This window comes from Dendrobium catenatum, unplaced genomic scaffold, assembly GCF_001605985.2.
Source record: "Dendrobium catenatum unplaced genomic scaffold, ASM160598v2 fragScaff_scaffold_574, whole genome shotgun sequence".
Taxonomy (NCBI): Eukaryota; Viridiplantae; Streptophyta; class Magnoliopsida; order Asparagales; family Orchidaceae; genus Dendrobium; species Dendrobium catenatum.
The window spans coordinates 907,033-934,631 of NW_021319036.1; the positions used below are offsets into that span (position 1 = coordinate 907,033).

At 36.9% G+C, this 27,599-nt stretch overlaps 3 protein-coding genes across 3 annotated transcripts; all 3 read left to right on the forward strand.

Moving 5' to 3' along the window:
• Positions 1 to 4,545: 4,545 nt before the first annotated feature.
• On the forward strand, positions 4,546 to 19,412 carry LOC110095993 (derlin-1). Its single transcript, XM_020821735.2, has 7 exons — positions 4,546 to 4,644; positions 14,921 to 15,056; positions 16,967 to 17,040; positions 17,135 to 17,228; positions 17,695 to 17,823; positions 17,923 to 18,083; positions 18,884 to 19,412. The coding sequence occupies exons 1-7, from the start codon at positions 4,628 to 4,630 to the stop codon at positions 19,020 to 19,022; spliced, it is 750 nt and encodes a 249-aa protein (XP_020677394.1). The 5' UTR covers positions 4,546 to 4,627; the 3' UTR covers positions 19,023 to 19,412.
• Positions 19,413 to 20,400: 988 nt separating this feature from the next.
• On the forward strand, positions 20,401 to 21,966 carry LOC110095989 (scopoletin glucosyltransferase-like). Its single transcript, XM_020821731.2, has one exon. It carries the CDS (start codon positions 20,471 to 20,473, stop codon positions 21,890 to 21,892), a length of 1,422 nt encoding a protein of 473 aa, XP_020677390.1. The 5' UTR covers positions 20,401 to 20,470; the 3' UTR covers positions 21,893 to 21,966.
• Positions 21,967 to 23,891: 1,925 nt separating this feature from the next.
• On the forward strand, positions 23,892 to 25,513 carry LOC110095994 (scopoletin glucosyltransferase-like). Its single transcript, XM_020821736.2, has one exon. The coding sequence runs from the start codon at positions 24,020 to 24,022 to the stop codon at positions 25,439 to 25,441; it is 1,422 nt and encodes a 473-aa protein (XP_020677395.1). The 5' UTR covers positions 23,892 to 24,019; the 3' UTR covers positions 25,442 to 25,513.
• The last annotated feature ends 2,086 nt before the right edge of the window (positions 25,514 to 27,599 follow it).

Here is a 27,599-nt window from a genome sequence, read left to right on the forward strand (position 1 = left end):
GATGTGAAAAATCGGATGCACCAGTCAAATGTTCACTGCAATTGCCACCTAAAATGTGTTGTTTTTACGTACCACCGAGGACCTAACTGTGGAAGACAATTTTATAGGTGCGTTTATAATCAGGCTGAGAATTATTGCAAGTTCTTTAAATGGCTAGATGAGGAAGAACAAGAAGAGCCTGCTTATGTGACACTATTTGAATTTAAGGCATGTGATGCAAGGAATTCAAAGAAGCTCGACTTGATTCTTCGTATGATGAAAGTTTTTATAGTGATGGTTTTTACCGACATTAAAGTCCGGCTTTATTTAGGTTAGTGCTCTGTTGTGTTGGAGCATATGTAGTGCTAAACCTTACTTGGTTTTGTGGAATGCCAAGAAAAATATGATGTTTTTTTGGAGAAATGATGTATTTTATCATTCTATTGTATGTAACAAAAATATGTATTTGTTTTGTGGAATGCCAAGAAAAATATTTGAGTCAATGGAGTAATTGTTTTGTTTTCTTTCTTATGTTATAAATGCCAAAACTTGAGCAAACTGTTTATTGCTACATGTCTATAAGCTGAGATAACAAGATGGATTTCAAAGTTTAATAATGGACAGCAAATGAAAACTATTAGAAAAGCTATGCAATTAGTCAGAAAAGCTCAAGCCGTATTTTCAGTTCTGCAACAGGGGAGAAATTGAATTACTTCACAAAAAATGTTAGTAAGTTGGAACTTCTAATTGTCACCTTCAATTTGCATAATCCACATAACAGGTTTGAGCAAACCATATCTAAGTGGACATCTAAGGTTCGAATCTATGCAAACAAAGAAAAAAAAATCCAATTCAATCTATGCAAACAAAATTGCAGCAGAAAAATGGGTTCAAACTTTGTATGTAAACAAATTCCAATTTAGCCTATGCAATCAAATATTACAATTCATCACAACAAGGACTTATAAGAATAACCACGTTTAAATTTGATGTATGTGAAATATTATCAAAACCATATGAATTCAATATAACTTTAAATATTATAAAGTTACTTATTGACAAAATATCAATCATGAACATATGTATGCCATAGTGGATGCTCATTCATCCCAATAAAGGCTACAACATGAATGCATGGAAGTCCTGTTAACTGTCAAATTCGACATCAACAATATGTCTTGAAAACACAGATTCTATCTCAGCCTTCGAAATAGTTGATTGGCGAACTAACATATGTTCTTTTCTTGTAGTTATTTCTCTTATGTAATCTTCTGCTTGAGGAACTAATTCATGTTGCCATGTTATGCTCATCATCTTACGCGCCGCCCTTTGCTCCATAAGTTTACCACGAATTATTCAATTAAGTCAACAACCAGTTTATTTCAAGAATCTAAAACCCATTCATTAAATGATTCGACAAAGTTACTTGTATTAGTAGCATGGTATATCCCTAAAATGAATTGGCTTCGTGACCACTTATAAGGTAAGTTTGTAAGATATCCATAGATAGTTGGGCTCAAAACGCTCAGGTCAACAAGCTTGTCATTGTACTCGGTGCTAGTATATGCTCATGTAGCTGCCCAAACAAATCCTTGAAGTTTATGACTGTCTTTGCAATGAAATTTTTTTTCTTCAAATTCTTCAACAAATGACGAATTCATACTCTATGCTCAGCTCCAGGGTAAACTTCTCTAATGACATCACCAAAGCCCTTTTCCATATCTGAGATAAACGAAAAGGCTCTATGTGTGGGCCAATACTCTTTGCCAAGTTCTGAAGGAATCATAACTATGTCTGTTTAGATTTAGTCTCAACGACAGCAAATGCTAATGGGAATAAATCGTCATTACCATCAAGTGAGGTAGCTGATAAAAGAATACCTAAGTGCTTTGATTTTAGCTGACATGCATCCAAACTTATAAGCAGTCTATAACCATATAAGAATCCATCTTCACAAACCTTAAAACAAACATAAAATCTTCTAAATGAATGATCAAGGCTGTCATAAGTGTATGTGATATGTGAACCTGGATTTCTATTAATCAATTCTGCATGTAGTGTTGGAACCCATTTATAATTTTGATCTATGGAGCCAAATATATTGTCACGAGCATGCTCCCTAGACCTCCACAACTTCATGTAAGGTAACGAAAGACCGTAATCTTTCTCTAAACTGTTGTTGATGTCTTTTGGAGGAATGTCAGGATTTCTCTTTATTATTTCTTCAATCTCATTGTCTATCCATATAGTTGTGGCTAGTTTATTACCAGCACGATTGATCCCAAGACAAGTGTGAACACTATAAACTCTCCTAACTTCAAAAGTTTGAGTATCTTCACATAGAGAAGCTCGAATTCTCCATTCAAAACCTTCATATGAACATGTAGCAATCACACGTGTCTTGTCACTTGCCTTTATCCTGATTCCAAAATTCTCCCTGATGGCTACCTATCGTAGAGCATGCTTGAAATGTTTTGCGTCAGGAAAGAAGATGCCAACATCTATATCTTTATAAGATAAACTTGGAGCAATTGAAATACCCTCGTTATGGTTAAAAGAACATTCAACCATATGCTCGGAAGTCACAACTTCCCTAAAATCAGAAATTGATTTTTGTACTTCAACTTCATGTACTGAAATTACTATCTCACCACACAAATTATCGTTGAATGCTTCTATGAACTCAGCCACCTGAACGTTACAAATTATATCTTTATATTCCTTTGGTGATGTACCATATATATAATAATACATATTATATGGATGCCCCTTAAGTCATGAACATATTCGAACAACCTCGCTTCTGAGCGCATAAATAGTAAGTTAACCTTTCTCAAATTTAACACTCCTTTGTTTGCCACCATCATACATCTTCCTATGTTGCTCACTGGTTTGAACCCATTTCCCTCCACATTTAAAAACAACATGAACATACTCTGTCTGCTTGGAATACATTTTCACTACTCCGAATTGAAGAAATAACATAACATAAATGGTTACTTTGTATATCACCTCAGAACAAAAATCCGTATATTACCTATGTATTAAGTGTAAGAAAATAAACTTTGTATATTACCTGCTGCCCAACCCCCCAAGTTCGCAAGCTAAACCAGTGACGCTAGTAGCGAGCAGAGGTATCCCCGATCGCGAGCAGAGGTCTGTATTCCCGATCGCAAGCAGCGAGCAGAGGTATTCCCGATCGACTATGTTCGTGAGAAGAGGTATTCGCGAATGGGAAAATTCGGCGGGAAGAAATACGGCGTGAGGTCCGACCTAAACGGAATTGTAAAAGTGATGTAAAGATTGAGTTTTCGATGGTATAAGAGTAATATTAACCTTCGAGGTGTTAGATATGTAAATAGTTAGAAATATAGTGGTATGCATGTAAATTTCCCTATTAATAAAAGAAAAGTACAATAAATTATACTAGTAAATGTGGGCTAATTCATTACATTATGTGATGCCTAATTCTACCTAAAATTTAATATGATACGTGTAACATGTCTATTAATTAGGGGTGTCAAAATGGGTATTCGGGTCAAATCCAGAATCTACTTGGGTCCAATTCAGCTGTTTTGAACACGACCTAATTTTGAAAACGAGTTAAAAATTCAGCTCCGAATCTGTCTCGACCTGCAGACTTGCGACTGCGAAAGCGTGATGCGAGCTTTTGAGTGTGAGCGTGAGTTGCACGACTGTGCTGCAGACGAGGGTGGCCTGATAGGACTGCTTGTGAACGTGAGTGTGAGTGTTCGAGAGGGTGTGTATGAGTATAGTGGGGCGAGTGCGACTGGGCGAGAGAGGACCACATGCTGTTACGTCAAGCACGAATGGGGAGAGCAAGCGACTGGGGCGAGGGGCGCAGTGTAATAGGTCAGAGGAGAGGCTCGAACCGCGGGGGTGTGTGCCGCATGAGTCACACATGCGAGACAAGAGTAGCGAGACTAGGGGTTGATCTCGCGTCAATTCGTGTTGATCTGGAGTTATCGAGTTGACTTGAACATGACCCGAATTATAAATAGTTCCATAAGTAGGACACAAACCCGACCAATTTCTTTATCGAGTTGCCTTGAATCTGAATTTTTCGGGTCATATTCAAGTTGAATTTTCGGGTCATATCACTTATTAACACTCCTAGTATTAATCACTTATACAACCTATATTATCTGTTACAATTATTTTCGCATCGTTACCAATTAACTCATAATATCCAGCACACGTCTTTATAATTCCCCATAGTGAATAACTTATACATGCGTGCAGCACGTACAATGAAGAAAAGAGATGGCCATCTTTTCGAAGTAGGCATCATGGCCGTTGGATGAATTAATCTGACGGCCACCGTTGAATCACCACGTCACAAGAGGTTCCTTGCGGCCGCCATACAAAGTGGAAGTTTTTAATTTCCGTCTGACCTAATAATAACCGTGCGATTTCAATCGTGAGGTCAACATGGCTTCCATTTACTGCAACGCAAGCTTCCGGGTCCTTCTGGAACTATTGCGCCAATAACATTCACAAAATTACAAAAGGCACCTTCGACTCCGGCCTTGGAGTTTCGGGTAGCAAAATCGAAACGCATCGGCTGTTCTCCACTTTTCGAAATCAAAGGAAGAATTTTTTTATCGATTCGACCATCGGATTCGTAATGTCTTCACCTGGAGAGTGAGTTTTCCGTCTCTTTTCATACTTTTAGTTCTGATGTATTGGTCTCTTCTGTCGATATGACTTATATGTTTTTATGAGGAATCTTTCGGTTTATTTATTTATTTATTTATTTTTTGCTTTATTGCTTCAACATTTGATTTTAGTTTGTCCTAATCGACTGATTTTTCGGTTTTTTCTTTGAATTTCGATGAGGAAACTTGATTTTGGTTGCAGTTGCCGGGGGATTTGAGCAGGCATTTTGTTTGCGTTTGCCAAGATTTAAGTTAAATCCTGCTTAAATGCTTTATCCAAATAGCCCCTTAGGGTTTGTGTAGAAATTTGAAGTATCGTAATTTTTCAGGGAAAAAAAGGAGCTAACTTTATGTGGCGTTTGAGGTTTTTGATCTGATTGTTTTCTGGTTCTTGTTATCTGTAGTACCTGTCAAGCTAGAATCTTGAACTAGTAAAAGATGTAGCTAATGAGTTAAACTAATGGTCATAGGGTGCCGATAGATAATAGCTGGACGGTAGAGATTTGAGAAGGGATGTGATCAACTTCAGGGGGTGTTTGGTATAAGATTGGATTTATTTTTAGTAGGATTTACTAAATCCAGTAAATCCGGATTTAGTAAATCCTAGGCTCATAAATCCTGAATTGTGTTTGGTATGAAAAAATTTAAATCCTGTTAAATCCAAAAAGATGTTTGGCAACAAATTACAAGATTTAAAACGGTTGGAGATTTAAAATAGAAGGAGTAATATGCCAAATAATTAATCAAACATAACATCATTCAACATTCAACGAAAATAACTAAAAGCATAAAGAGTGCACGACAACAAGATTTTTTTTGTGGACATCGTTTAACAACTACAAGATAGCGAACTACAACATAATGGTGATGTTGATATTTGTTGCATTTGAGAGATTCTTCCTCACGATGATCGATTTCTTTGACTACTTATCTGAAAAAAAAATGAAAAAATTAATAAATATTGTAATGGAAGATAAATTAGTTTAAATGCATACAACTATCCTTACCCGGGCATTCCACATATCAGTTGCAATGACATGTCTTATCGCTTCTCCTTGAATTCTTTCTCCTATTGTAGTGTGCAAGTTAGGATCTTCATTCAACATTTCAACATTCCCATGTTCACCATCGTGTGTCATTTCTGTCTGTGACATATTAAAATACATGTCATGTCCATGATAGCGTCCTATAAAGTTGTGAAGAACTGCACACGCAATAACCAGATCAGCTTGCACATGCTTGGGCATGTCGGTGATTAAATAATTCTTGCTGATTTGTATATCTTCTATTAGTTCTTCCTCGATAATCAGCTAGATGATATCGATAACCTCGAAAATGAGCAATTAACTTATCAGTGTTTGCATAGCCTCAATCAACCAAGTAATAATGATTGTGTGGCACTCCAAAATGACCGTGCTATATAGCCCATCTTAGCACACACATATCTACAGCTGACCCTTCCCACCCAGATGCTACATATAAAAACTGTCGATCAAATGACACTGCAGCCATAACATTCTGCGAGGTGAATCGCCTAATCAAAGCAAATACATAATCAAAGAGAATACAGAAATCAATCAGATTGAATCAAACAATTACAGCCAAACTTTCGACGCGTAAAAGCGAGGATGCATGCTAACAATATATTCTATCCACTCAATTATTACATCGCCTTCCCAAGTCATCAATATGGCTTTGTTATCTTTGCTCTCTTTCAGTGCATCCTGAATGGCTATGAGTGCTTGTGTTATAAGATTATCAAATTGGCCTAACTTGATTAAGCAATCACGCATACTGTACGGATCAGTTTTTTCAATTGTCTCTCTAAAGATAATGGTATTCTTGTTTGACTGAAGTAACAGTTCATTAAGATTTTGCCTCTCATTATTCCTTTTCGGACATTTAGCAGATTTGGTTGGTTTCTCGCTAGATCTTTTTGTACGTATCGTTGGTCTTGGATCCATTTCCACACTTGGATCTACGTCAAAAGTTCTTGTTTGGTCGTCTGGTGGCGTTCCGTTCATGTCATAGCTAACACCGTTAGCAACTAGAAAATCATCCTCATTGGGAGGGGCATCTTCCACACTGTTTAAATTAACCACTGGCTCTCGCATCTTAGTGCATCTTGCATCACTACCCACTGCAATATTCTCGGCATAAATCTTCTCAAATATTTCATATTGATGGAATGGGTGCCTTCTAAATCGAGCTACCTTTGGGTTAACCTAGAAAAATGAAGTACTGTTGATTTAGATGCATTAAATTTAAGAATTATATATGATTGTAATGAGCAAAAAAATACTTGTTGAATTTCATCCCACAACTCGTCATATTTATGCATCTTCCACATTGTTATTTGAATTTTTTATTACAAGAGCATATATTCTCATTGTGTTATATTTATCAATCAAAGTAGTATAATACTTTGTATAATTTTAAAAAATTAGTATAATACAGTTAGGACAAAGTTCAACTAAAGATCAAGACATTAATATCATAATCCAATTATACCATTGCTGCCTAAATAAATGATAGTATCTTTAACTTCAAACGAAATGCCAACAGTTCAATACAAAACAAGAAAAAAAATTAAAACGTTTCAAACAAAATAATTGCTTAAATATTTTAGGCATGCTGAGGTAAATACAAAAAAAAAGAAAAAAAATCTGTTGTGAATGGTATCCTCTCCGTCGTGCTTGTGAAGCAAACAAAAATAGGGCAGCAAAAAAATAGCGAGCATGACCGAGCTTGTTCGGTGTTCTCTCCGTTGTTCTAGTGAAGAACAAAAAAAAAAAAAAATCGCTCTTGCTCGATCGGGAAGAAGAAAACCAATCAGCCGCTGAAAAAAAAAATTTACCTGTGCGACCTTGAGCGGGAAACAACGACTTGGCTTCGGGAGCGGCTAGGGCACAGGATGAAGATGAAGCTGCGCCTTCCTCCATGTAAATTGCGTTGAATCCGTTGGTAGCTCGCTCGCTGTGAAGGTAACTTTCTCCCTTTCGCGCGGTTCTTCTGCCAAATCCCGTAAATCCGACTCCTAGCCGGATTAGGATTTACTGGGATTTAGCGGATTTACGTCTTCTGCCAAATCCCGTAAATCCGACTTCTACCTGGATTAGGATTTATCGGGATTTAGCGGATTTACGCCGCAAATCCGCAAATCCGGGATTTACGGATTTACCGGATTTATTGCGACATTTTTTGCGTTTGGCTGGATTTACCGTAAATCCTACTTAAAAACTGAAATAAATCCGATACCAAACACCCCCTCATGGTTCTACTTTTATATGAACATTTTAACTATTTTGTGAAAGGCTTATTGATGCCTTCTTTTATTAAATGCTGAGATCTGTATTTATTATCTTATTCTTGGTCAAATGTTTTTCTTTATATGTTTTTTCAACTTGTTTACAGTCCACTAGTGACTAGCGGCTAGTGACGGTTCCATTTTCTTCTTCCAATTTCTCGGTTAATTTGTATGACCATCGAGAAACCTTTTTACTGACTTCTTCTATTCTAATTCCAATAGATTTTTTTTTCATTGTTTTTTGATCTTTTGTATGTGTTGTAATTACATCAAATACAAATTGCAAATATTTTGCTTGATCTGTTTCATTCTAATATTTTTTCATTAGTTGATCATTGTGTTTTCTAGAAATATTGTTGCTTTGGATGACTAGATTCTATTTGAGGCTTTTAGTATTCCAATGGTCAGAATTATTGGTGTTTATTTCAGTTGAATAACCAACTTAACTGTGGATTTTGATAACTCAAGAAGTTTTGATTTGGTTGTGATCAAACATGAAAAATAATGGAATAATATAACACCATTGGGTTGAAGTTAGAGATGCCTTCCTTTTTGAAGAATTGTGGCCTTTTATTTTGTTTTCCTAGATTCCATGGGGGTCAGATCAACTTCATATGCATTGCTAGTCATTTTCCTTTCTTGTTTTTGGGTTGAAAGAAGTTGAGGACCGTCAAAGAAGTTTAATTTGAAATTTAGTGTTAACTTCCTATAGATACATAGAGTGAGGGCATGGATATCATTGATGCTCAAACCTGACATAGTTTGGTGAATTTGATTTGTGATAGCCTTGACAAATGTAGCAAATCTTTTGTTTATTTTTGTCATATTAAACATTATCAACATAGTATTTGTCGGCTATGAAGCTCAAGTACTACTCTAGAAAGCTTTTCTTATTTTATGTTATTGTCTAATACACACTTTTATGAACAATTCTTTCAATTTGTTTTGTCTCTTTATTAAGTACGTTAGCAGTGTATAGATTAGGCCATGTAGTTAACCATTGTTTTTGTTTATAAAGGTCACACTACTATTAGAGCTCTTTTGACTCTCTCCTTCAAAAATCAGTTAATGTGTATAAATTGAGCACATGCAGTAACAAATTTATGTATGAGATTTTATGCGCAGCTTTCAAGTGATCCCTGATGGTGACAATGTGGTGGATGCGGCGAAGGAGTTGGGCTGGAGTTTGAGGCAATCGAGAGGAAGTTGTTGGAGTTTGAGGCAATCGAGAGGAAGTTGCTACGACTCGGGGTGCATGAAGGTGTGATTTGTTTAGGCTTTTAGTTTAGTGAGGCGTCAGCCTTACACCAACGAGGCGATTCGCGCCTCCAGGCGGGCCTTAGTTATGTTGAGACGCAAGCCTATAAAAAAAGCTTGAGGTGTAAGTTAAGTTCAAGATTAAAATTGCTAAAACTAGATTTGAAGAACTGCCACTAGTAATTTGCTGGGGAATTAAAAGGTTGGTTGATCGTTCATGACTTGAGCCCTAATGGAAGCATAAATTGAATTTATAACTGTAGCAGATGAATTCCACAATCTTTCCAAATCTATTCTAGTTACTTTTTGTGGTCCTTCGTCATAATGTTAAGCGATTGGATTCACATCAAGTTGGCGTTAGAACATCATTCCTTGGTGTTTGATACAAACAAAGAAGGGATATAAGGGCAAGAGATAATTGCTTTTTGTCGTGGAGGTGCATCAAAAGCAAAGAAGAGATGAGAGCAAGAGAGCAAGTACAAGAGGTAGAAAGTTAATCAATGGCTAATATTGATTTTGTGCCAAATCAAGTTGAGAAAATGTCTAGATTAATGGAACATATGGCCATTATGATGGTGTGGATGAAGTTGCAAACGACCACTATTGTGATTAGTGGGCTAAGTTGCATTTCTCCGAATATGCCAAATGCAAATATCGGTGGAGAGGATGAAGATGAGAAAATGGCTATCACTCATGAAGCATGGGTGTGACCACTCAAACTAGAAGCCAAATTGGAAATTCCTTCGAATGAATGGGCAATTGATGTTTAGAAGATGCATGCATGAATATGAGACTTTAGCTTGTATGAGTGTAACACTCATGAAAAATTTGCCTTGGCCCAACTTGATGAAATGGCCATCTAGAAATGAATTTTTAGCAAGAGATGACTTATGTACAAGCAATTGATATGCCTAGGGTTTTACTTGATGAGATATGTTGAAGATTCATGGAAGAACTCATATTTTTTGAGGCACTTTGTGTAGGAATAAACCACAAAATTCTGATGTCAGGCAGTTACTTTGGGTATAATCTCAGGTATGTGCAAATTATAATGATGTTCACCTCAGTGCTTTTACAAATGAACTCTGCTTGTTTTCAATCATCAATCTTAGTTAGCCTAGTATGATGGTGATACTCCCAAAACCTGCTTCCTCCTGAAATTTTAATGTTGTATTTGATTTTTGCTAGATAATTTGCCATACTTGAGGAAAAATGTTAGAAATTACACCCTAAACTCTTTCTTTAAAAGTGGAAGAAGGATAGAAAAAGAAATACGACTGTTAGTACTGTGGACAACACTATGCTTAATGTTGTGGACAAAATGAATTGGTCCTTATCTTGATGGTTATGCCAAATGATGCAACGACAATGTCATCCTCTAATATGGAGATATGAGTCATGACAATACGAAGAATCACATTTCTACCAATTTGGTGCAAAAGTTGGATTGAACGCCATACCTCATATATGTTCTTATCCTTTGAGATGGATTCAAAAAGGGTCTATAATGAGAATTGATCACTAATGCAGGTTGAAGTTTGCAATCACTAAGGTCTATATCGATAAGAAGTTTTACGAGGTGGTTCTACTTCATATCTGCCAACTTGTCATTTCTAGCTTATACCTATATGACATATATAGTGCTGTATTGCCACCCTTATCAAAATTAGACAAGTAATGATGTGAAGTATTTATTGAAAGATTGATGTACCAATTGTTGATGCTGTGATGATAGGGCATATAGGTAAAATTATAAATGTTGCACAAAACTTTTTGCTTTTGCTTATCAGTTATCAGACTTTTTATGAAGGAAGTAAGAAAGCTTTGTTATATTATATGCAGTAAGGCTAGAGATGTACAATTAAGTCAACTAATGGAGAAGTATGCACTACTCTTTTAGGAGCTATAGAGGTTTCCTCCACCTGGAAGCTAATTGTTACTAGAAAGTTTTGTGATTATTGCCCGATGCTTATCCATTCATGAGAAAAATGTTAGAAATTATATCCTAAACTCTTCTTTTGTCCCAAAGAAAGATGTTGCATGGAACACCATGCTTAGCCTTTAGACAAAATGAACCGGTCCTTATCTTTTGATGTCTAAGGATGTAGTGAAAAAGGTCATACTCTAATACGGAGACACGAGAAGAATTCATCAGTTTGAGAATTTAGGTTAAGTAAGATGTGATTAACGTCATGATTGACGTCGACAACAAGAAACACGTTTCTCTCACTTCGGTGCTAAATTTGGATTGAACACCATACCTCATCTAAACCTTTATCCTTTGAGGTGCCGAATATGAGGATTGATTGCCAATGCAGGTTGAAGTTTGCAATTGTTAAGGACTAAAACGACAAGATTGTTTGAGGTAGTTCCACTTGAAATATATTAAATTATCATTTTTAATCCACAACTGCATGACATAGATAATGTTGCATCACCATCCCTGTCAAAGTTAGATATCTAAGGATGCGAAGAAGTACTTAAGGAAATACCGATGTACCATTTGTGGATGTCATGACCATAGGATATGTAGGTAAAATTATAAATATTGCACAAATTTTTTTTCTTTTAATTATCGGACTTATCATGAAAGGAGTATTGCAAGATTGTATTGAGTATGGCTAGAGATGTAAACTATGATAATTGTTGGAGAAGCATGCACTGTTCTTTCACGATTATAGAGGTTTACACTATTGTGACTCATAGAACATGATGTACACCTGATCTTACATTGGTCCCTAACAAATCTTTCGATGCATCGTAACTCATTGAAAATGAAGAAATCAGAATGCAACATAATGCATGTTGCAGAGTTGCTGAAGAATTAAATTATTAAGCCTAGCAATTTGCCTTGTTGATTATATCCATTTTGCTAGTCTCAAAGAAAGATGGTATTTTAGATTATGTGTTGGCTATTGCACTCTCAATAAAATAATAATAAGAATTATTATTTGATGTCTCACATTAATGTCCCACTAAAGCAATTGAAGTCTACAACAATAGTTATCTAGTTGGATCTCAAATCTTGATATCTTTAGTTTACATTATTCATATGAATGCATGGAAGGTTGGTTTTCAAAACTAGATAGGGGTTATATGAGTGGTTGGCTATGCCATTTGGACTTTGCAATGCCTTAGTTATACTCATGAGGCTGATGAATGATGTTATGCTACCACACATGTATTTCTTTGATGCTACTTATCTTAATGATATCTTAGTCTAAAGCGGAACATTGGCAGAGCAATTAGAGCGTTTGAGGAATGTATTCCATCTAATGCAACAACACCAGTTCCACCTCAACCAAAGAAGTGTGAATTCACCATAAGTTACTCTTCTGCTTTGGACTTCGCAATAGAGAGATCAAGATTGATCCTCTTGAAAAGGTGAAAGCAATCAAGGAGTGGCCTAAACCACAAACAATGATTGTTGTAAATAGTTTCATCTATCATTTTTCAATATTTGCATCTCCTTTATATGCTTTGACTAGAGATAAAGCCAAATTGGAATGGAACCAAAAGCAAGAGGATACAATTCTTTTGTTGAAGAAGGTAAGCGAGACCCATAAGCTAGCCTTGACAAATTTGATGCAATTGTTTGAATTGCCGCATATGCTAGTTGATATGCCCCTATGCTAGCCTTGCTAGATTTGCCGTGATTGTTCAACTTTTGGTGTATGCTGCTGTATATGCCAGGGCGGCATTACTAATGCAGAACGAGAGACTCGACTAGGTGCTTATCATCCTGATATGTTTCAAGGATGGTATGCCAGATAGTGTTACTGTTAGGCCGGCCCAAGAGGGACTGGCTGCACCTATTGAATCGGTCCTTAGTGGACCGGTTTTCTATTACTACAGCTGGCCCAAGGAAGGGAGAGAGAGAGAGAGGGCCGGCTACTCCTATGGGGCCCACACCTTGATTAAAGATTGTTTGGAGGGAAATATTTGAATTAGGGGCTGTTTAGGGATTTTGTATTACTCCTTTGGCTTTAATTAGTTGCTAATACTAGAATTAGGGATCATCTTGAGTTTGAAATCAAATTTGAGATCTAGGGTGTGTGAGACCTCGTTCCCTTACTGTTCCTCTCTAGCTTGGATTTTCCTCCCAGGATCGTCTGGGACGATATTGAGATCGTCCAGGACGATCTGTACTGTTCAAAATATCGGCCTGAAAATAGTTCTGGGAGTCGTCCAGGACGATACGGGTCAGTTTTTCAAACCCCACCCGTTTCGGGTTCGGGTCAACCCGACCCGACCCGGCTGATTGGCGTTAGTAGCTTACGTCTGACGGACTGAGGCGGAAAGTGTAGTGCGGGATGGCAGCAAGGACTGCAACGGCGGAAAGCCGATAGTGGCGGCGGTGGAGGTCCGACACGAGTTGCGGCCGCAGAGGCGTCAATCCGGTAAAAGCTGTGGCGGCGGCGGCTGCTGCTTGAAGAGAACGACGAACATGTATGTTCTAACGACGGGTTTGGACGGGGGCATGGACTGTGCGTCTGTGCCTAAGACGTTTAAGCATGGTCTGTGCGTCAATCCGGCGTTGACGCAGTCGCTGACAGACCTCACGGTCACGGACGACACGCCTGAGTCCTGACGCGGCGACGCCCTTGTCCCGGACAGATGACAACGGATGGCAGACGCGACTTGGCACTGGCATCTGCCATCTGAGTTCTGATGCGACAAATGACGCGATGCGACAGATGGAAACGAATGAGCGGGAAACTGTTTTACAAACGGGTCAAAACGGGTTACTATCGGGTTTCCGGGTCAACCTGAACCCGACCGAGTTTTACAATCGGGTCGAAATCCTTAACCCGAACTCGACCCGTTTCGGTTTCGGGTCAACCCGAACCCGAAATTTTCGGGTCGGGTTTTCGGGTCGTGTCAAATATTGACACCCCTAGCTAGAGATTTTGAGAGTTGTTTCTTCCTCTCAAATCTAAGAAACTTGTATCGTTTGTTGTTTTCCTGCATTGGCTAGTGGAATCCTTCGTATTTCTCTCAGTTTTCTCCATATTTCTCGTGAAGGTTGCTATACCGTGGCTGTTTTCTGCTGTAATCAGCAGTCTTTCCTGCTGTTTTTCACCAATCACTGCTAGGTTTGCTTGGGAACTCAAGTATTTACCTTAGGTTTACTTGAGAACTCAAGTATTTCCTATGAGTTACTCTTGCAAATGTGATTGCGTAGTTAATTTTGACATTGGTCTTGCATAATCCAACTGAAATTATGTGGTATAACATATGAAAATATCTATTGTTTTTCATTCAAGTTACCCTGATTCTTTTTTGGATGTTTCACATGCTGAAATCTAAAAAATAAAATAAATTCAATGTACATTCTGAAGCTGATTTCTAGACATCCCAAACTGATTGTATGAATGGTTACTCCTGGATTTATGATTGATCGATAAATAAACTTCCTTGTTGCTTTTATTTCAGTAAGTTCAGTTATGTTATATGTCCGTTAATTTTGCATACTGGATTTATGGTGTCCTAGATTGTCTGAGATACGGTTTCAGACTGTTATTTTTAATTTGGATGACCTGGCTCCCTATCTTGGATTGTTTGCTTCCTGTAAAATGCCTCAAATGTTGCATATCTTTTTAATTGATTGATGAAAAAACAGTTGCTTGCCATTTATCTTATGTAATTAAATATATATTCTAATTAGTTTGGAGAATCTATTTCTGTCCTCTATCAGATTCTACAATTCCCTTCCTCCTGTGAGCAAGGCCTATGGGACCCTGTGTTTGCTGACTACTGCAGCATACCATTTGGGGCTGTTGAATCCTCTTTATATTGCGTTACATTTTCCTCTTGTGTTTTCACATTTCCAGGTAAAACCATTTTCCACTTATTGTTTAAGTTATCTATGCATGTAATTGTATTGTGTTGATGCATAATCTGATTCAGATTTTAAATTTCTCCAGTCCCTAGAACATATTGACATTGAGTCATTTGATTGCTGCTTTATGCAAGTTAAGACCCTTTTTATAAATGCTACATTTCGTTGTGCTTTTTTTTTTGTTGCTTAGGTGGATGAGTGGCTTTACTCTTAGAGACAGAATACAAAACGAGCATATATATGAAAGGTTGGAGTAGCTCCAGTGACAGATAAGATTAGAAAGAGTTGCCTTAGATGGTTTGGTCACATAAAGCAGCGGTCTTCCGATGACCCGGTTAGGAGATTAGTTGTATTAGATTTGTCCTATGTTAAGAAAGGTTGAGGGAGTCCTAAAAGACTTGGTTAGATAGAAAACATTAGAAATGACCGTTTTTTTATTAGATCTAAATGAGAATTTGCCTCTTAACAGGATACAATGGAGAAAAATGATTCATGTAGCCGACCCCGCGTAGTGGGATAAAGGCTTGTTGTTGTTATTGTTGTTTACAATGGATGTTATAATTTATAATGCATATACTTATGCAATGTCCAGTTAAGTTTAGAACACTCTCAAGGCGAAATAGACGTATCCATTTGTTAAATAGCTCACCTCAGGAATACTGCTTAAAATGACCGTTGATTACCTAACTGTTCTTGGGGCATTCTATTTTTGTGCAATTAGCGATAGCAATAAGAAATGTTCATTATATTTTTAACTTAGAAGTATTAGGTACTTGCATGATGTATTTCTTTTTTGCATGTAACATAAGACTTACTCATCTTCCAGCTATACTGATCTCTGTTACAATAGTTTTATTTTAAACAATGTTGCATTACTGCCTCCATTTGTTTTGTATAACATATAAGTTTTTGTTTTGACCACCGTAGCATATGAGTTTGGAGCGGTGAATTGATGTGGTGGATCGGCGGAAAAAACGGATCTGCTAGAAGCAACACCAAGATCAAGAGAACAAATCAATCTTAAGGGCTTACAATCATATAATATTCATTGATGCCTTCTCTTACTCACAACTGGTATATATAAGTAGAATATTCTACAAAACTAGATAAACTAATCCTAAAGTAGGCTTTAACTAATATGTTCCAATAGGGGGGCAGATTATTTCAGTTTAAGTGTTTGGATCTGAATTTTGAAAGTGACTCGTCTTGTACAAGGGAGTTGTAGTGACATTTATTTGTTTTGTGGAAAGTTAGTTATTGTGCTTTTTTCGGTCTGTAAAGAATTTCATTTTTCTCCACACTTCATATTTTGATCATTTTTCTCCTGACTTTGTAATGCTTTGTTTTGTTGAAAGTTCTTATCACTTTTTTCTGTTAACAATTGAGCAAGCACTACCTTTACTTACTAATGCAAACATGGAGGCTAGTGGTAATTTTTTTGCATATATGATCTTAATTTTACCTTTATATTGTTCTAAATTAATGTAAAAGTATAGTTCTTTCCTGTTACTATTAAATTGTTACTAAATTCATTAGAAAGGTCGGTTATTGAAAATAAGTTTATCACTGCTTTGCCAATTCTCGCATTGTGGCAGTCCTGTGGCCTTTTTTAGTGAAATGGTGGAATCATATTGTTAGCACAGATTATTTATCTATATGCTACTTTGATGTACAAGCTGTTGAAATTTCGAGCAATGGAATTGTTTATCCTCCAGCTTTGTCATTCCATGAAGAAAGTGTTTGTTACCCTTAGCTGAATATGTTACTAATGGAGATTTTTCAGTATGTGTTTATGCGAGAATATGCTATCTCACTTACTTTTCTCTTCTCATTTGCATTTGTGGATGCAAAATCTAATTCAAGAAAGGACAACAAATCCTAAATTTTGTTAAAACTTTGCAGGTTTGGAGGCTGATAACAAACTTTTTCTTCCTTGGAAAATTTTCTATCAATTTTGGAATTCGTCTTCTCATGATGTATAAATCTGCCTTCAGAATACCGTTTCAGCTTCAAGGTATGTCATACCATGCAATAGGGCGCTAACTCAAGGAAAATTACCTTTCCATGCAGTGCAAGATATGGGGTGCAACTGGAAAATGGTCCATTTGACAAACGAACAGCTGATTTTCTATGGATGATGATATTTGGAGCCTTCTCTTTACTAGTAAGTAGAATCTCTACTTCTTACTGCAATAGATTGCCTGCTTTATTGGGAAAATTATTAGGTGAGGACACCGGACGTAGAGATACGTCCGAACGTCCACTTAAAATTTGACGCATGTAGTGCACTTTAGTTGTACTTTTTGTGCGATTTTTCTTCCATTTACCTGCGCTTTAATTGTACTTTAGTTGTGGACTGCTCTTTTGTTGTGCTTTTTTGCCGTGCTTTAACTGTGCTTTATCTGTGTTTTAGTTGCACTTTAGTTGCGCTTTGATTGCTCTTTTTTGACTGCGCTTTACCTGTGCTATTGTTATGCTTGGCTTAAAGTTCTGCGGAATTGAATATCCACGTGTCCATTCCATGTGTCGGTATTTTATTGGAGTCCGGACGTACCTCTCGTCCGGTGTCTGCATCTAATAATTTTCCACTTTATTGATCTTCTCTTTGCTTTGATACTTCAACAATTTAGGTATTGTCAGCCATTCCATGGTTTTCATCTCCCTTCTTGGGGATTCCAATGGTCTTCATGCTTCTTTATCTGTGGAGCAGAGAGTTCCCTAACGCTCAGGTCAACATATACGGCCTTGTGACATTGAAGGTATTCATAATAATGGTTTTTTAGTTCCAAATTGTCTTTTTCTGTATTCTTTCTAGCTCTTTGGATCACTTCAACGGTAATATAATATTTGAATCTTAGGCATTTTATCTGCCATGGGCTATGCTTGCATTGGATGTGTTATTTGGTGCTTCTCCTCTGCCTGATCTGATGGGAATCATTGCTGGACATTTATACTATTTTTTGACCGTTTTACATCCACTTGCTGGAGGAAGAAACATTCTGAAGACACCAATGTGGTTGTATCCTTTTTTTCTCCAATATATATATTCCTTGGTAGTGATAGTTTTCCTAACAATTTAGTGCATATATATGAGGCTTGGTTTCTTCCTCTTCTAGAGCAGCTCTATAAGATGCTTAGGATGATTTATATTTGTTATATATATCTGCTTCTTTTATTTGTTTCATGATTTAAAGTTGTAAGAGATCAAAATGATTTTTTAATATAGTTGGGGATCATTTTGATCTTTTATAAAGAGTCAAGGGATCATTTTGATCCTTTTCTCATTTTAAATTTGATTTTTTATCGGACACAATGAAGAAAAATGATTCGTGTTCCTGATCCCACTTAGTGGGATAAAGACTTGTTGTTGTGGTTGCTGTAAAAATATTTCAATTTTAATATAATCCTCTGATTAGTCATATATATGGCCGATTTAAGCTCAACATATCACATTTTTTTTTCAATTTAACTGTTCGATTATACAAAATTAATTCAAACGGTCATTTCGATGCAAAATTGATCTCAGTTTAATTTTACAGATATCATCTTGGATAAATTTTGTATAATCGAGATACTAAATTAAAGAAATGTGATACATTGACACTAAGGTTTCGTTTGTGACGGCTTTCTTACTGCTTCTTAAAACAACTTTTTAGTATAAAGTTTTTTAATTTTATATTAAAAAGTTGCTTTAGGAAGCCGTAAAAAAGACGTCCTAAACGTAGCCTAAGTATGATCAGGGGATCATTTTAGGATTGAACCTTTTACTAAAAATAAGTTCTCCATTAAGTTGAATTTCTTAACCACCATTCCTAACAGACACAGATTAGTTGCACGTTGGGCTACAGGAAGACAACAAGCGTACACTTACAGCAGTCCTGGAGCAAGGCCGACGAGTGCTGCTCCTCCCAGCTCTGGTTCTGCCTTCAGGGGAAGGAGCTACAGGCTTAACCAGTAAAGCAAATCGGATGCTCATCCACAGCAATTGAAGTTCAGTGATGAATATAAGCTAACTGTAAAAGTAAGTAGTTTTTTGTTGGCCAAAAAGCACGTTTTAGGCTGCTTTTTTATTGCTTTTTAAAAGCTTTTTTGTACAAAAATTTTTTTAATGAGAATTTTTTGTGCTATAAAGCTGTTTCAGAAAGTAATAAGAAAGTTGTCCCAAACATGCACTATCAAACATTTGTGTAAGATTGATGCTTTATTCTGAAGATTAATGTTTCATTTTGGACGGCTTTCTTACTGTTTCGTAAAGCAATTTTTTAATATAAATCTTTATTTTTTGTTAAAAAGTTACTTTAAGAAGCCATAAGAAAGCCGTTCTAAACAAAGCCTAAATTTGTTCCAATTTATGCTTATATTAGGGGTCTTTTGGGATCATTTTTTATTTTTATTTTTGTATTTTTGAAAGAAAAAAAGATTCAAAATAATTTTTAGATATTTAAGATTTTTCTTCTTTTGTTCATTTTCAGAGATGGACACTATTTTAGCTCCTCTCCACCTTACTAGGGGTGTAAACGAGTTGAGTCGAGTATTTGCCTTATCAAGCCTGGCTCGTTTAATCCTTAATGAGCTCGAGCTCTAGTTCGAGCTCGATAAGTGGGCTTGAGCTTGTCTCGTTTAGGAAATATCAAGCTCGAGCTTGACTCGTTTGAAAAGCTCGAGCTCGAGATCGAGCTCGTTTGAAAAACTGTAGCTGAGGATAGGTTTTTTTATAAAATAAGCTTTCAAATAATATAAAAAAACCTTCATAAAGGTTTCATAGACGTAATCTTCCAATCTCAACCTCTTCATGTGAGTAAAAATTAAGCCAAATAGTTAATTTTTCTCTGAAATATATTTAAAATATGATGATTATATTTTATTTTCATAACTATTCATAGACCATTTCAAATATGAACCAGAAGGAGAATTTGAAGAGATAAGTAATTGATCAATCTCTTAAGATATTTCAGTTTTGTTCTCGACGGTTTTTTTATTACTTTTTAAAATAATTTTTTAGTATAAAATTTTTTAGTTCAAAAAATTTTTGTACTGAAAAATTTGTGTTGGAAAACAGTAAGAAAGTAAACTCAAACGAATCCTTAGTTGAAAATTATATGAGAATTTGGATCAGATCAAATGTATTCAAATAAAATAAATTTTGAATTAGATCAAAACTGGGCTCACTAATCTAAATTGACATCCAATCAGCTGACATGACAAAATATATGCAAGTTTGTAACACCTTCTACATTCCAGAAGATTCCATAGCAATCCCATCGTCAGCAATGACGGAATACTATTTCTAATAATTGAAGCACAGTGCTTCTCCATTGCTAGTTGCAATCTTCATCATTTTCCTATATAAAATAAGTCTCTGGTCCCTCCACTTCATCCCTTCCATCAGGTTCAAGCTTTCCGGCCATGGGCTCCAAAGCCAAAGACTTCCATATGCTTTTCTTCCCTTTCATGGCGCACGGTCACATGCTCCCCTTGATTGACATGGCTAAGCTCTTTGGAGCCCATGGCGCTCGCATAACTATCCTTACTACTCCTGTCAATGCCTCCATCATCCGCCCCACCATCGACGACTCTATCCAACTCCACATCATCTCCTTTCCCTCTGTGGAATTTGGCCTCCCTGAGGGGTGTGAGAACCGCAAATTCCCCCTTCCGGTTAACTTGCACATTAATTTCTCCAAAGCTGTCGCCTCTCTTCGTCACCCGTTTGACTCCGTGCTCAGAGATCTTAGACCCGACTGTGTTGTCACGGATATGTTATTGCCATGGACATATTATGTTGCCGCCGCAAGAGGTATTCCAAGACTTATCTTTCATGGCCTCAACAACTTTTCACTCTGCATCATGGATGCTTACGAGCGGTGCCGCCCACTAGTAGGTGAAGCTGAGTCCTTTGTCCTTCATGGCCTCCCTCATCGTATAGAGTTGTTAGAAACTCAAGCCATGGACATAAATAAATTAGTAGGAACACCGATGGAGTTCATCCAGGAGATATTTAAAGAGATGAAGGAGGTGGAGCCAAAGAGCCATGGCATGGTGATGAATAGCTTCTATGAGTTGGAGCCAGAGTATGTTGATCACCATCGTGAGGTGATGGGTAGAAGGGTGTGGAATATTGGCCCTGTTTCACTTTGCAACCAGGACGTGAAATATAAATCAGCAAGGGGTGGGGAGCAACCAACATTGGCTAGCGAATGCTTAAAATGGCTTGACAAAAAACCAAGGGGCTCGGTCGTGTACATATGCTTTGGTAGTAAGGGCTATTTCTCAATGGCTCAATTAAAAGAAATGGCACTCGGCCTTGAAGCTTCGAATCATTCATTTATTTGGGTGGTACAGACTGGGGACAATAATTGGGCTCCAGAGGGGTATGACGAGAGAATTAAAGGGAGGGGGATGGTGATAAGAGGATGGGCTCCACAACTATTGATATTGAATCATATTGCAGTTGGGGGATTTGTGACTCATTGTGGGTGGAATTCTAGTTTAGAGGGGATTTGTGCGGGGTTGCCGATGGTTACATGGCCTTTATATGCGGAACAATTTTATAATGAGAAGCTTTTGGTTGAGGTATTGCAAATTGCGGTGGGAGTTGGATCAAAAGTGTATGATGTTAATCCAGAGACAAGGCCTATTGTAGAGGCTATCGTAGTAGAGGATGCAGTGAAGAGTTTGATGGGGGGAGGAGAGGAGAAAGATGAGAGGAGGAGGAAGGCCAAGGAGTTGGGGGAAAAGGCAAGGAGAGCTATCGAGAAGGGAGGGTCATCACATAATGAGATAGAGAAATTGATGCAAGAGTTGATAAATTGGAGGAAGCATGTGTAGCTTAGTTCAAGTTTTTTTTTCCCTATTTTTGTATATATCTCTTTTGTTTGGAATAAATTTTACCTTTTTTTTTTTGAAAAGGTTAGAAACGTAGCTCAATATATTAAATAAAAATTTATAATTGAAATGACTAAAGAAAATACAAGATTACCAATCATAAGTCCCACATAATTAAGAAAAAACTCTTTCATTAATATTTTAGATACAAGTTATTGAAATGATTGAATACTCATTAATGGAGATTTAGTCCCTGGGCTAGAGACTCGAGACAATTCTAAAGCTTGGAGTATTATGGAGCTCCACCCTTGCAACATCGTCAGCAAACCTCACCACTAAGCCATCACCGTTGGACTTCTGCCCAACTGTCGCCATCTGACCTCCGTCTAATAGCCGCAGATTCGTCCGACCACATTCACCCGCCGACTATGTTCCCTGCGACCATCGTCCGCTTGACCTCCATCGCTTGACTACGGCCCTACCAATGAAACAAACAAATCAACATTCTCTTGAGAATAACTCTTATATCATTGAAGTCTTCCAACCCCAACTATGTAATGTGCACTATATTAGTTCTCCATTAAGTTGAATTTCTTAACCACCATTCCTAACAGACACAAATTAGTTGCACGATGGGCTACAGGAAGACAACAAGCGTTCACTTACAGCAGTCCTGGAGCAAGGCCTATGAGTGCTGCTCCTCCCAGCTCTGGTTTCTGCCTTCAGGGGAAGAAGCTACAGGCTTAACCAGTAAAGCAAATCGGATGCTCATCGCACAGCAATTGAAGTTCAGTGATAAATATCAGTTAATTGTAAAAGTAAGTAGTTTTTTTGTTGCTTTGCAAGTATGTTCTAAGCTTCGTTTGTGATTGCTTTTTGTTTCTTTTTAAAACAGCTTTTTAGTACAAGAATTTCTTAAATAATAAAATTTTATACTAGAAAGATGTTTTAGGAAGCAATATTAAAAACGGTGCGCCCCACGGTTTGATACGGTTTTTTTATTGCTTTTTAAATCAATTTTTTTCTATAATTTTTTTTTAAACGAGAAATTTTTAGGTGAATTTGGAGAGATAAGTAATTGATCAATCTCTTAAGATGTTTAGGTTTTATCTAAGGCCTTTTTTTATTGATATTTAAAATAGATTTTTAGTATAAAATTTTTTAATTAAAAAAAGGATTGTTTTAAAAAATTATTTTAGAAAACAGTAAAAAAGCTGTTCCAAATGATTACTTAGTAGAAAAATATTTGAGAATTTGGATTTATGTCTTTCTATATTAAGATTCACATAGAATAATATTATAATCTTGAAAATAACTCACAAAACTCTTTTTTAAATAGTCTATTAATTTAATCCTAAAACATCTATGTCTTGACCTAAAAATATTTTAAGCTTGAGGATAAAGAAAACTATTGACCTCATAGATAGAGGAGAGAGAAAGTAGAAGGCCTAAGGAGGAGAGAAAATTAATAATTAGACATTAGCCCTAGTATTGGCTTGATTTTATGGAAGATGAAATGAAAAAAAAAATTAAAATAAAGCTGCTTTAATAATTTCTATGTGAATTTAGATGGCTTTCTTCTTGATTTTTAAAACAGTTTCTCAGTACAATTTTTTTTTAAAATTTAAAATTTGTGTTAGAAATTTTAAGAAATAGTGCGAAAGCTATCACAAACAAAGCTTTCGGTTTTGTTTGGGACGACTTTTTTATTGCTTCTTAATGCAATTTTTTAGCATAAAAATTAAAATTTTTGTAGCAGAAAGCTGCTTAATAACTAATAAAAAAATCATTTCAAATGAAGCCTTAGATAAAGAATTTCATGCTATATCATAAATGGATCAGATCAAATATATTCAAATAAAATAAATTTTGAATTAGATCTAAACTGGACTCACTAATCTATATTGATATCCAATAATCTGTCATAACAAAGTATATGCAAGTGTGTAACACCTCCTGCATTCTAGAAAACTCCAGAACAATGCCATCGTCAGCGATGACCGAATACTATTTCTAATAATTGAAGCACAGTGCCTCCATTGCTAGTTGCAATCTTCATCATTTTCCTTTATAAAACAAGTCTCTGGTCCCTCCACTTCATCCCTTCCATCTGGTTCAAGCTTTCTGGCCATGGGCTCCAAAGCCAACGACTTCCATATGCTTTTCTTCCCTTTCATGGCGCACGGTCACATGCTCCCCTTGGTTGACATGGCTAAGCTCTTTGGAGCCCATGGCGCTCGCATAACTATCCTTACTACTCCTGTCAATGCCTCCATCATCCGCCCCACCATCGATGATTCTGTCCAACTCCACATCATCTCCTTTCCCTCTGTGGAATTTGGCCTCCCCGAGGGGTGTGAGAACCGCAAATTCCCCCTTCCGGTTGACTTGAACGTTAATTTCTTCAAAGCTGTTACCTCTCTTCGTCACCCGTTTGACGCCGTGCTCAGAGATCTCAGACCCGACTGTGTTGTCACGGATATGTTCTTTCCATGGACATATTATGTTGCCGCCGCGAGAGGTATTCCACGACTTATCTTCCAAGGCATCAACAACTTTTCACTCTGCGTCATGGATGCTTACGAGCAGTGCCGCCTAAAAGTAGGTGAAGCTGAGTCCTTTGTCCTTCCTGGCCTCCCTCATCGTATAGAGTTGTTAGAAACTCAAGCCATGGACATACATAAATTAGCAGGAACACCAATGGAGTTCATGCTAGAGATGTTTAAAGAGATGAAGGAGGTGGAGCCAAAGAGCCATGGCATGGTGATGAATAGCTTCTATGAGTTGGAGCCAGAGTATGTTGATCACCATCGTGAGGTGATAGGTAGAAGGGTGTGGAATGTTGGCCCTGTTTCGCTTTGCAACCAGGAAGTGAAATATAAATCAGCAAGGGGTGGGGAGCAACCAACATTAGCTAGCGAGTGCTTAAAATGGCTTGACAAAAAACCAAGGGGCTCGGTCGTGTACATATGCTTTGGTAGTAAGGGCTATTTCTCAATAGCTCAATTAAAAGAAATGGCACTCGGCCTTGAAGCTTCGAATCATTCATTTATTTGGGTGGTACAGACTGGGAACAATAATTGGGTTCCAGAGGGGTATGACGAGAGAATTAAAGGGAGGGGGATGGTGATAAGAGGATGGGCTCCACAACTATTGATATTGAATCATATTGCAGTTGGGGGATTTGTGACTCATTGTGGGTGGAATTCTAGTTTAGAGGGGATTTGTGCGGGGTTGCCAATGGTTACATGGCCTTTATATGCGGAACAATTTTATAATGAGAAGCTTTTGGTGGAGGTATTGCAAATTGGGGTGGGAGTTGGATCAAAAGTGCATGATGTTAATCCAGAGACAAGGCCTATTGTAGAGGCTATCATAGTAGAGGCTGCAGTAAGGAATTTGATGGGGGGAGGAGAGGTGGAAGATGAGAGGAGGAGGAGGGCCAAGGAGCTGGGGGCAAAGGCAAGGAGAGCTATCGAGAAGGGAGGGTCATCGCATAATGAGATAGAGAAATTGATGCAAGAGTTGATAAATTTGAGGAAGCATGTGTAGCTTAGTTTAAGTTTTTTTTTTCTTTCTATTTTTGTATATCTATTTTGTTTGGAATAAATTTTACTTTTTTTTGGAATGGTTTGAAAATTAGCTCAATATATTAAATAATAATTTATAATAGAAACGAGTAAAAATAATACATGATTACCAATCATAAGTCCCACAGGATTAAGAAAAAAAACTCATTCATTAATGTTTTAGATATAAGTTATTGAAATAATTAATACACATTAATGGAGGTTTAGTCCCCGGACTAGAGACTCAAGATAATTCTAAAGCTTGGAGTATTATGGAGCTCCACCCTTGCACCATCTTCGGTAAACCTCGCTACTAGGCCATTACTATTGGACCTTTGCCCAACTGTCGCCGTCGGACCTCCGTTCAATAGCCACAGTTGGACATTCGTCCGACCACATTCGCCCACTGACGATGGTTCCCTGCGACCATCGTCACTCGCCGACAACAGTCCCTTGACCTCCATCGCTTGAATACGGCCCTACCAACGAACGAACAAATCAACATTCTCTTGAGACATCATTGAATTCTTCCAACCCCAACTATGTAATGTGCACTATATTTTCTACAATGAGCAAACATCTTCCCGCGAGAAAGGGCATCATTTGTAATCAACAACAGTAACTAGTGAATTCATTTCAATTGGGTCAGATCTTGTGATTTTTCTCCCTTTATAGAAATTTTTACGTAAAAATTATGGTGTCTGTTATGACTCTCGCATCCTTCTATTTTTATCTGTATGTGTGCTGAATCTTTATTCAATGCTAAGACGTTAAACTCTTTATCTCTCTATCGCCACGAATACTCCATGATGCAAAAATACATAACTATACAATAATAAATTCAAAAAGTTATATCACATTATAAGTATATTATCATATGTGTCCTTTTTTAGTTAGGAAGATAATTGAAAATAGAGAATATTTGTATGCACTTATCACAACCTTTTTCATGTAATTTTATGTTAAATTCATGCATAATGGCATGTCCAATAATGTCATTAGTATTTTTTTTTTTAACTTTTTGGTCACATATAGAGGTTATAAGATGATAGAAGTTACATTTAAAGCTTCTCCTATTTGTAACCCTAAAATTCAAGCTTGAGGAGAGGGAAAACCATCGATCTCATGGAGTGAAGAGAGAGAAAGTTGAAGAGCAGGGAATGAGGATGAGAGATAACTTAATACTCAGACATTAGGCACTGATTTGGATTGATTTTATGAAGATGAAATTGAAAAATAATTCAACTCATTGATTTATACATATTTGGCATGATATTATATCTAATTTATTTATTTAAAAATAAAAAAATACTATATATAATTACAAATTAAATGAAAAATGAAAGGAGTCATAAAATTCTAACATTATAAGGAAATCATATTATTTAATGATAATAAATTAAAAATAAAAGCAACAAAATTGACCTAAAAATATACGACATGGTGATTTGCATCTTTAATTGCCTCTCTCTTATCAAATATGATATCAACTCGACTAAAAAAATCTAAACACAATTATTATTCAGGTTATGTTGAGATTAAATGAATCATTTTAAGGTTAATGGATTGTAGTTGGGTTAAACGTATCGTGTTGATCTAAAAAATATTATACTAGTCATATCATAAACATGTCAAATAGCCAATTTCAGGATAGGCAATTTCAAGTCAGGCAATTTCAAGTCGACTCAAGCTTAGAGGTTGTTTTATATCAGATTTATGCTGGACTTATGATATATTCTGACAAATGGTTTTCGAGTGTTCCGTCACTCCGCGGTAAATCTCAGATTTACAGACTTGCGACGTAAATCCGAGAATTTGTAAATCCCTCGGTTCGACGAATTTAACGGGATTTATGGTCGCGAGAAGTCCATCATACGGTACCTGTGTAGTGAAGTTGTGTGAATGCCCTTATATGCCGCAACGAAGGGAAGCATCAATCTCGTGCACTGCCTCATCCTCTCCGATTCGTTTTCCTCTCCGACTCGTTTTCCTCTCCGATCACGTGTCTTCCTATCCGATAGGACTTTGTTGACAGTCGCGAGCAGTGTTTTCTCGCCTCACATGTATGCCTTTTCCGCTAGAAATAGAAATCGTTTGATGCTTCCAAATGCCTGTTTGGGTAGTATTTTTTTTTCTTGTAA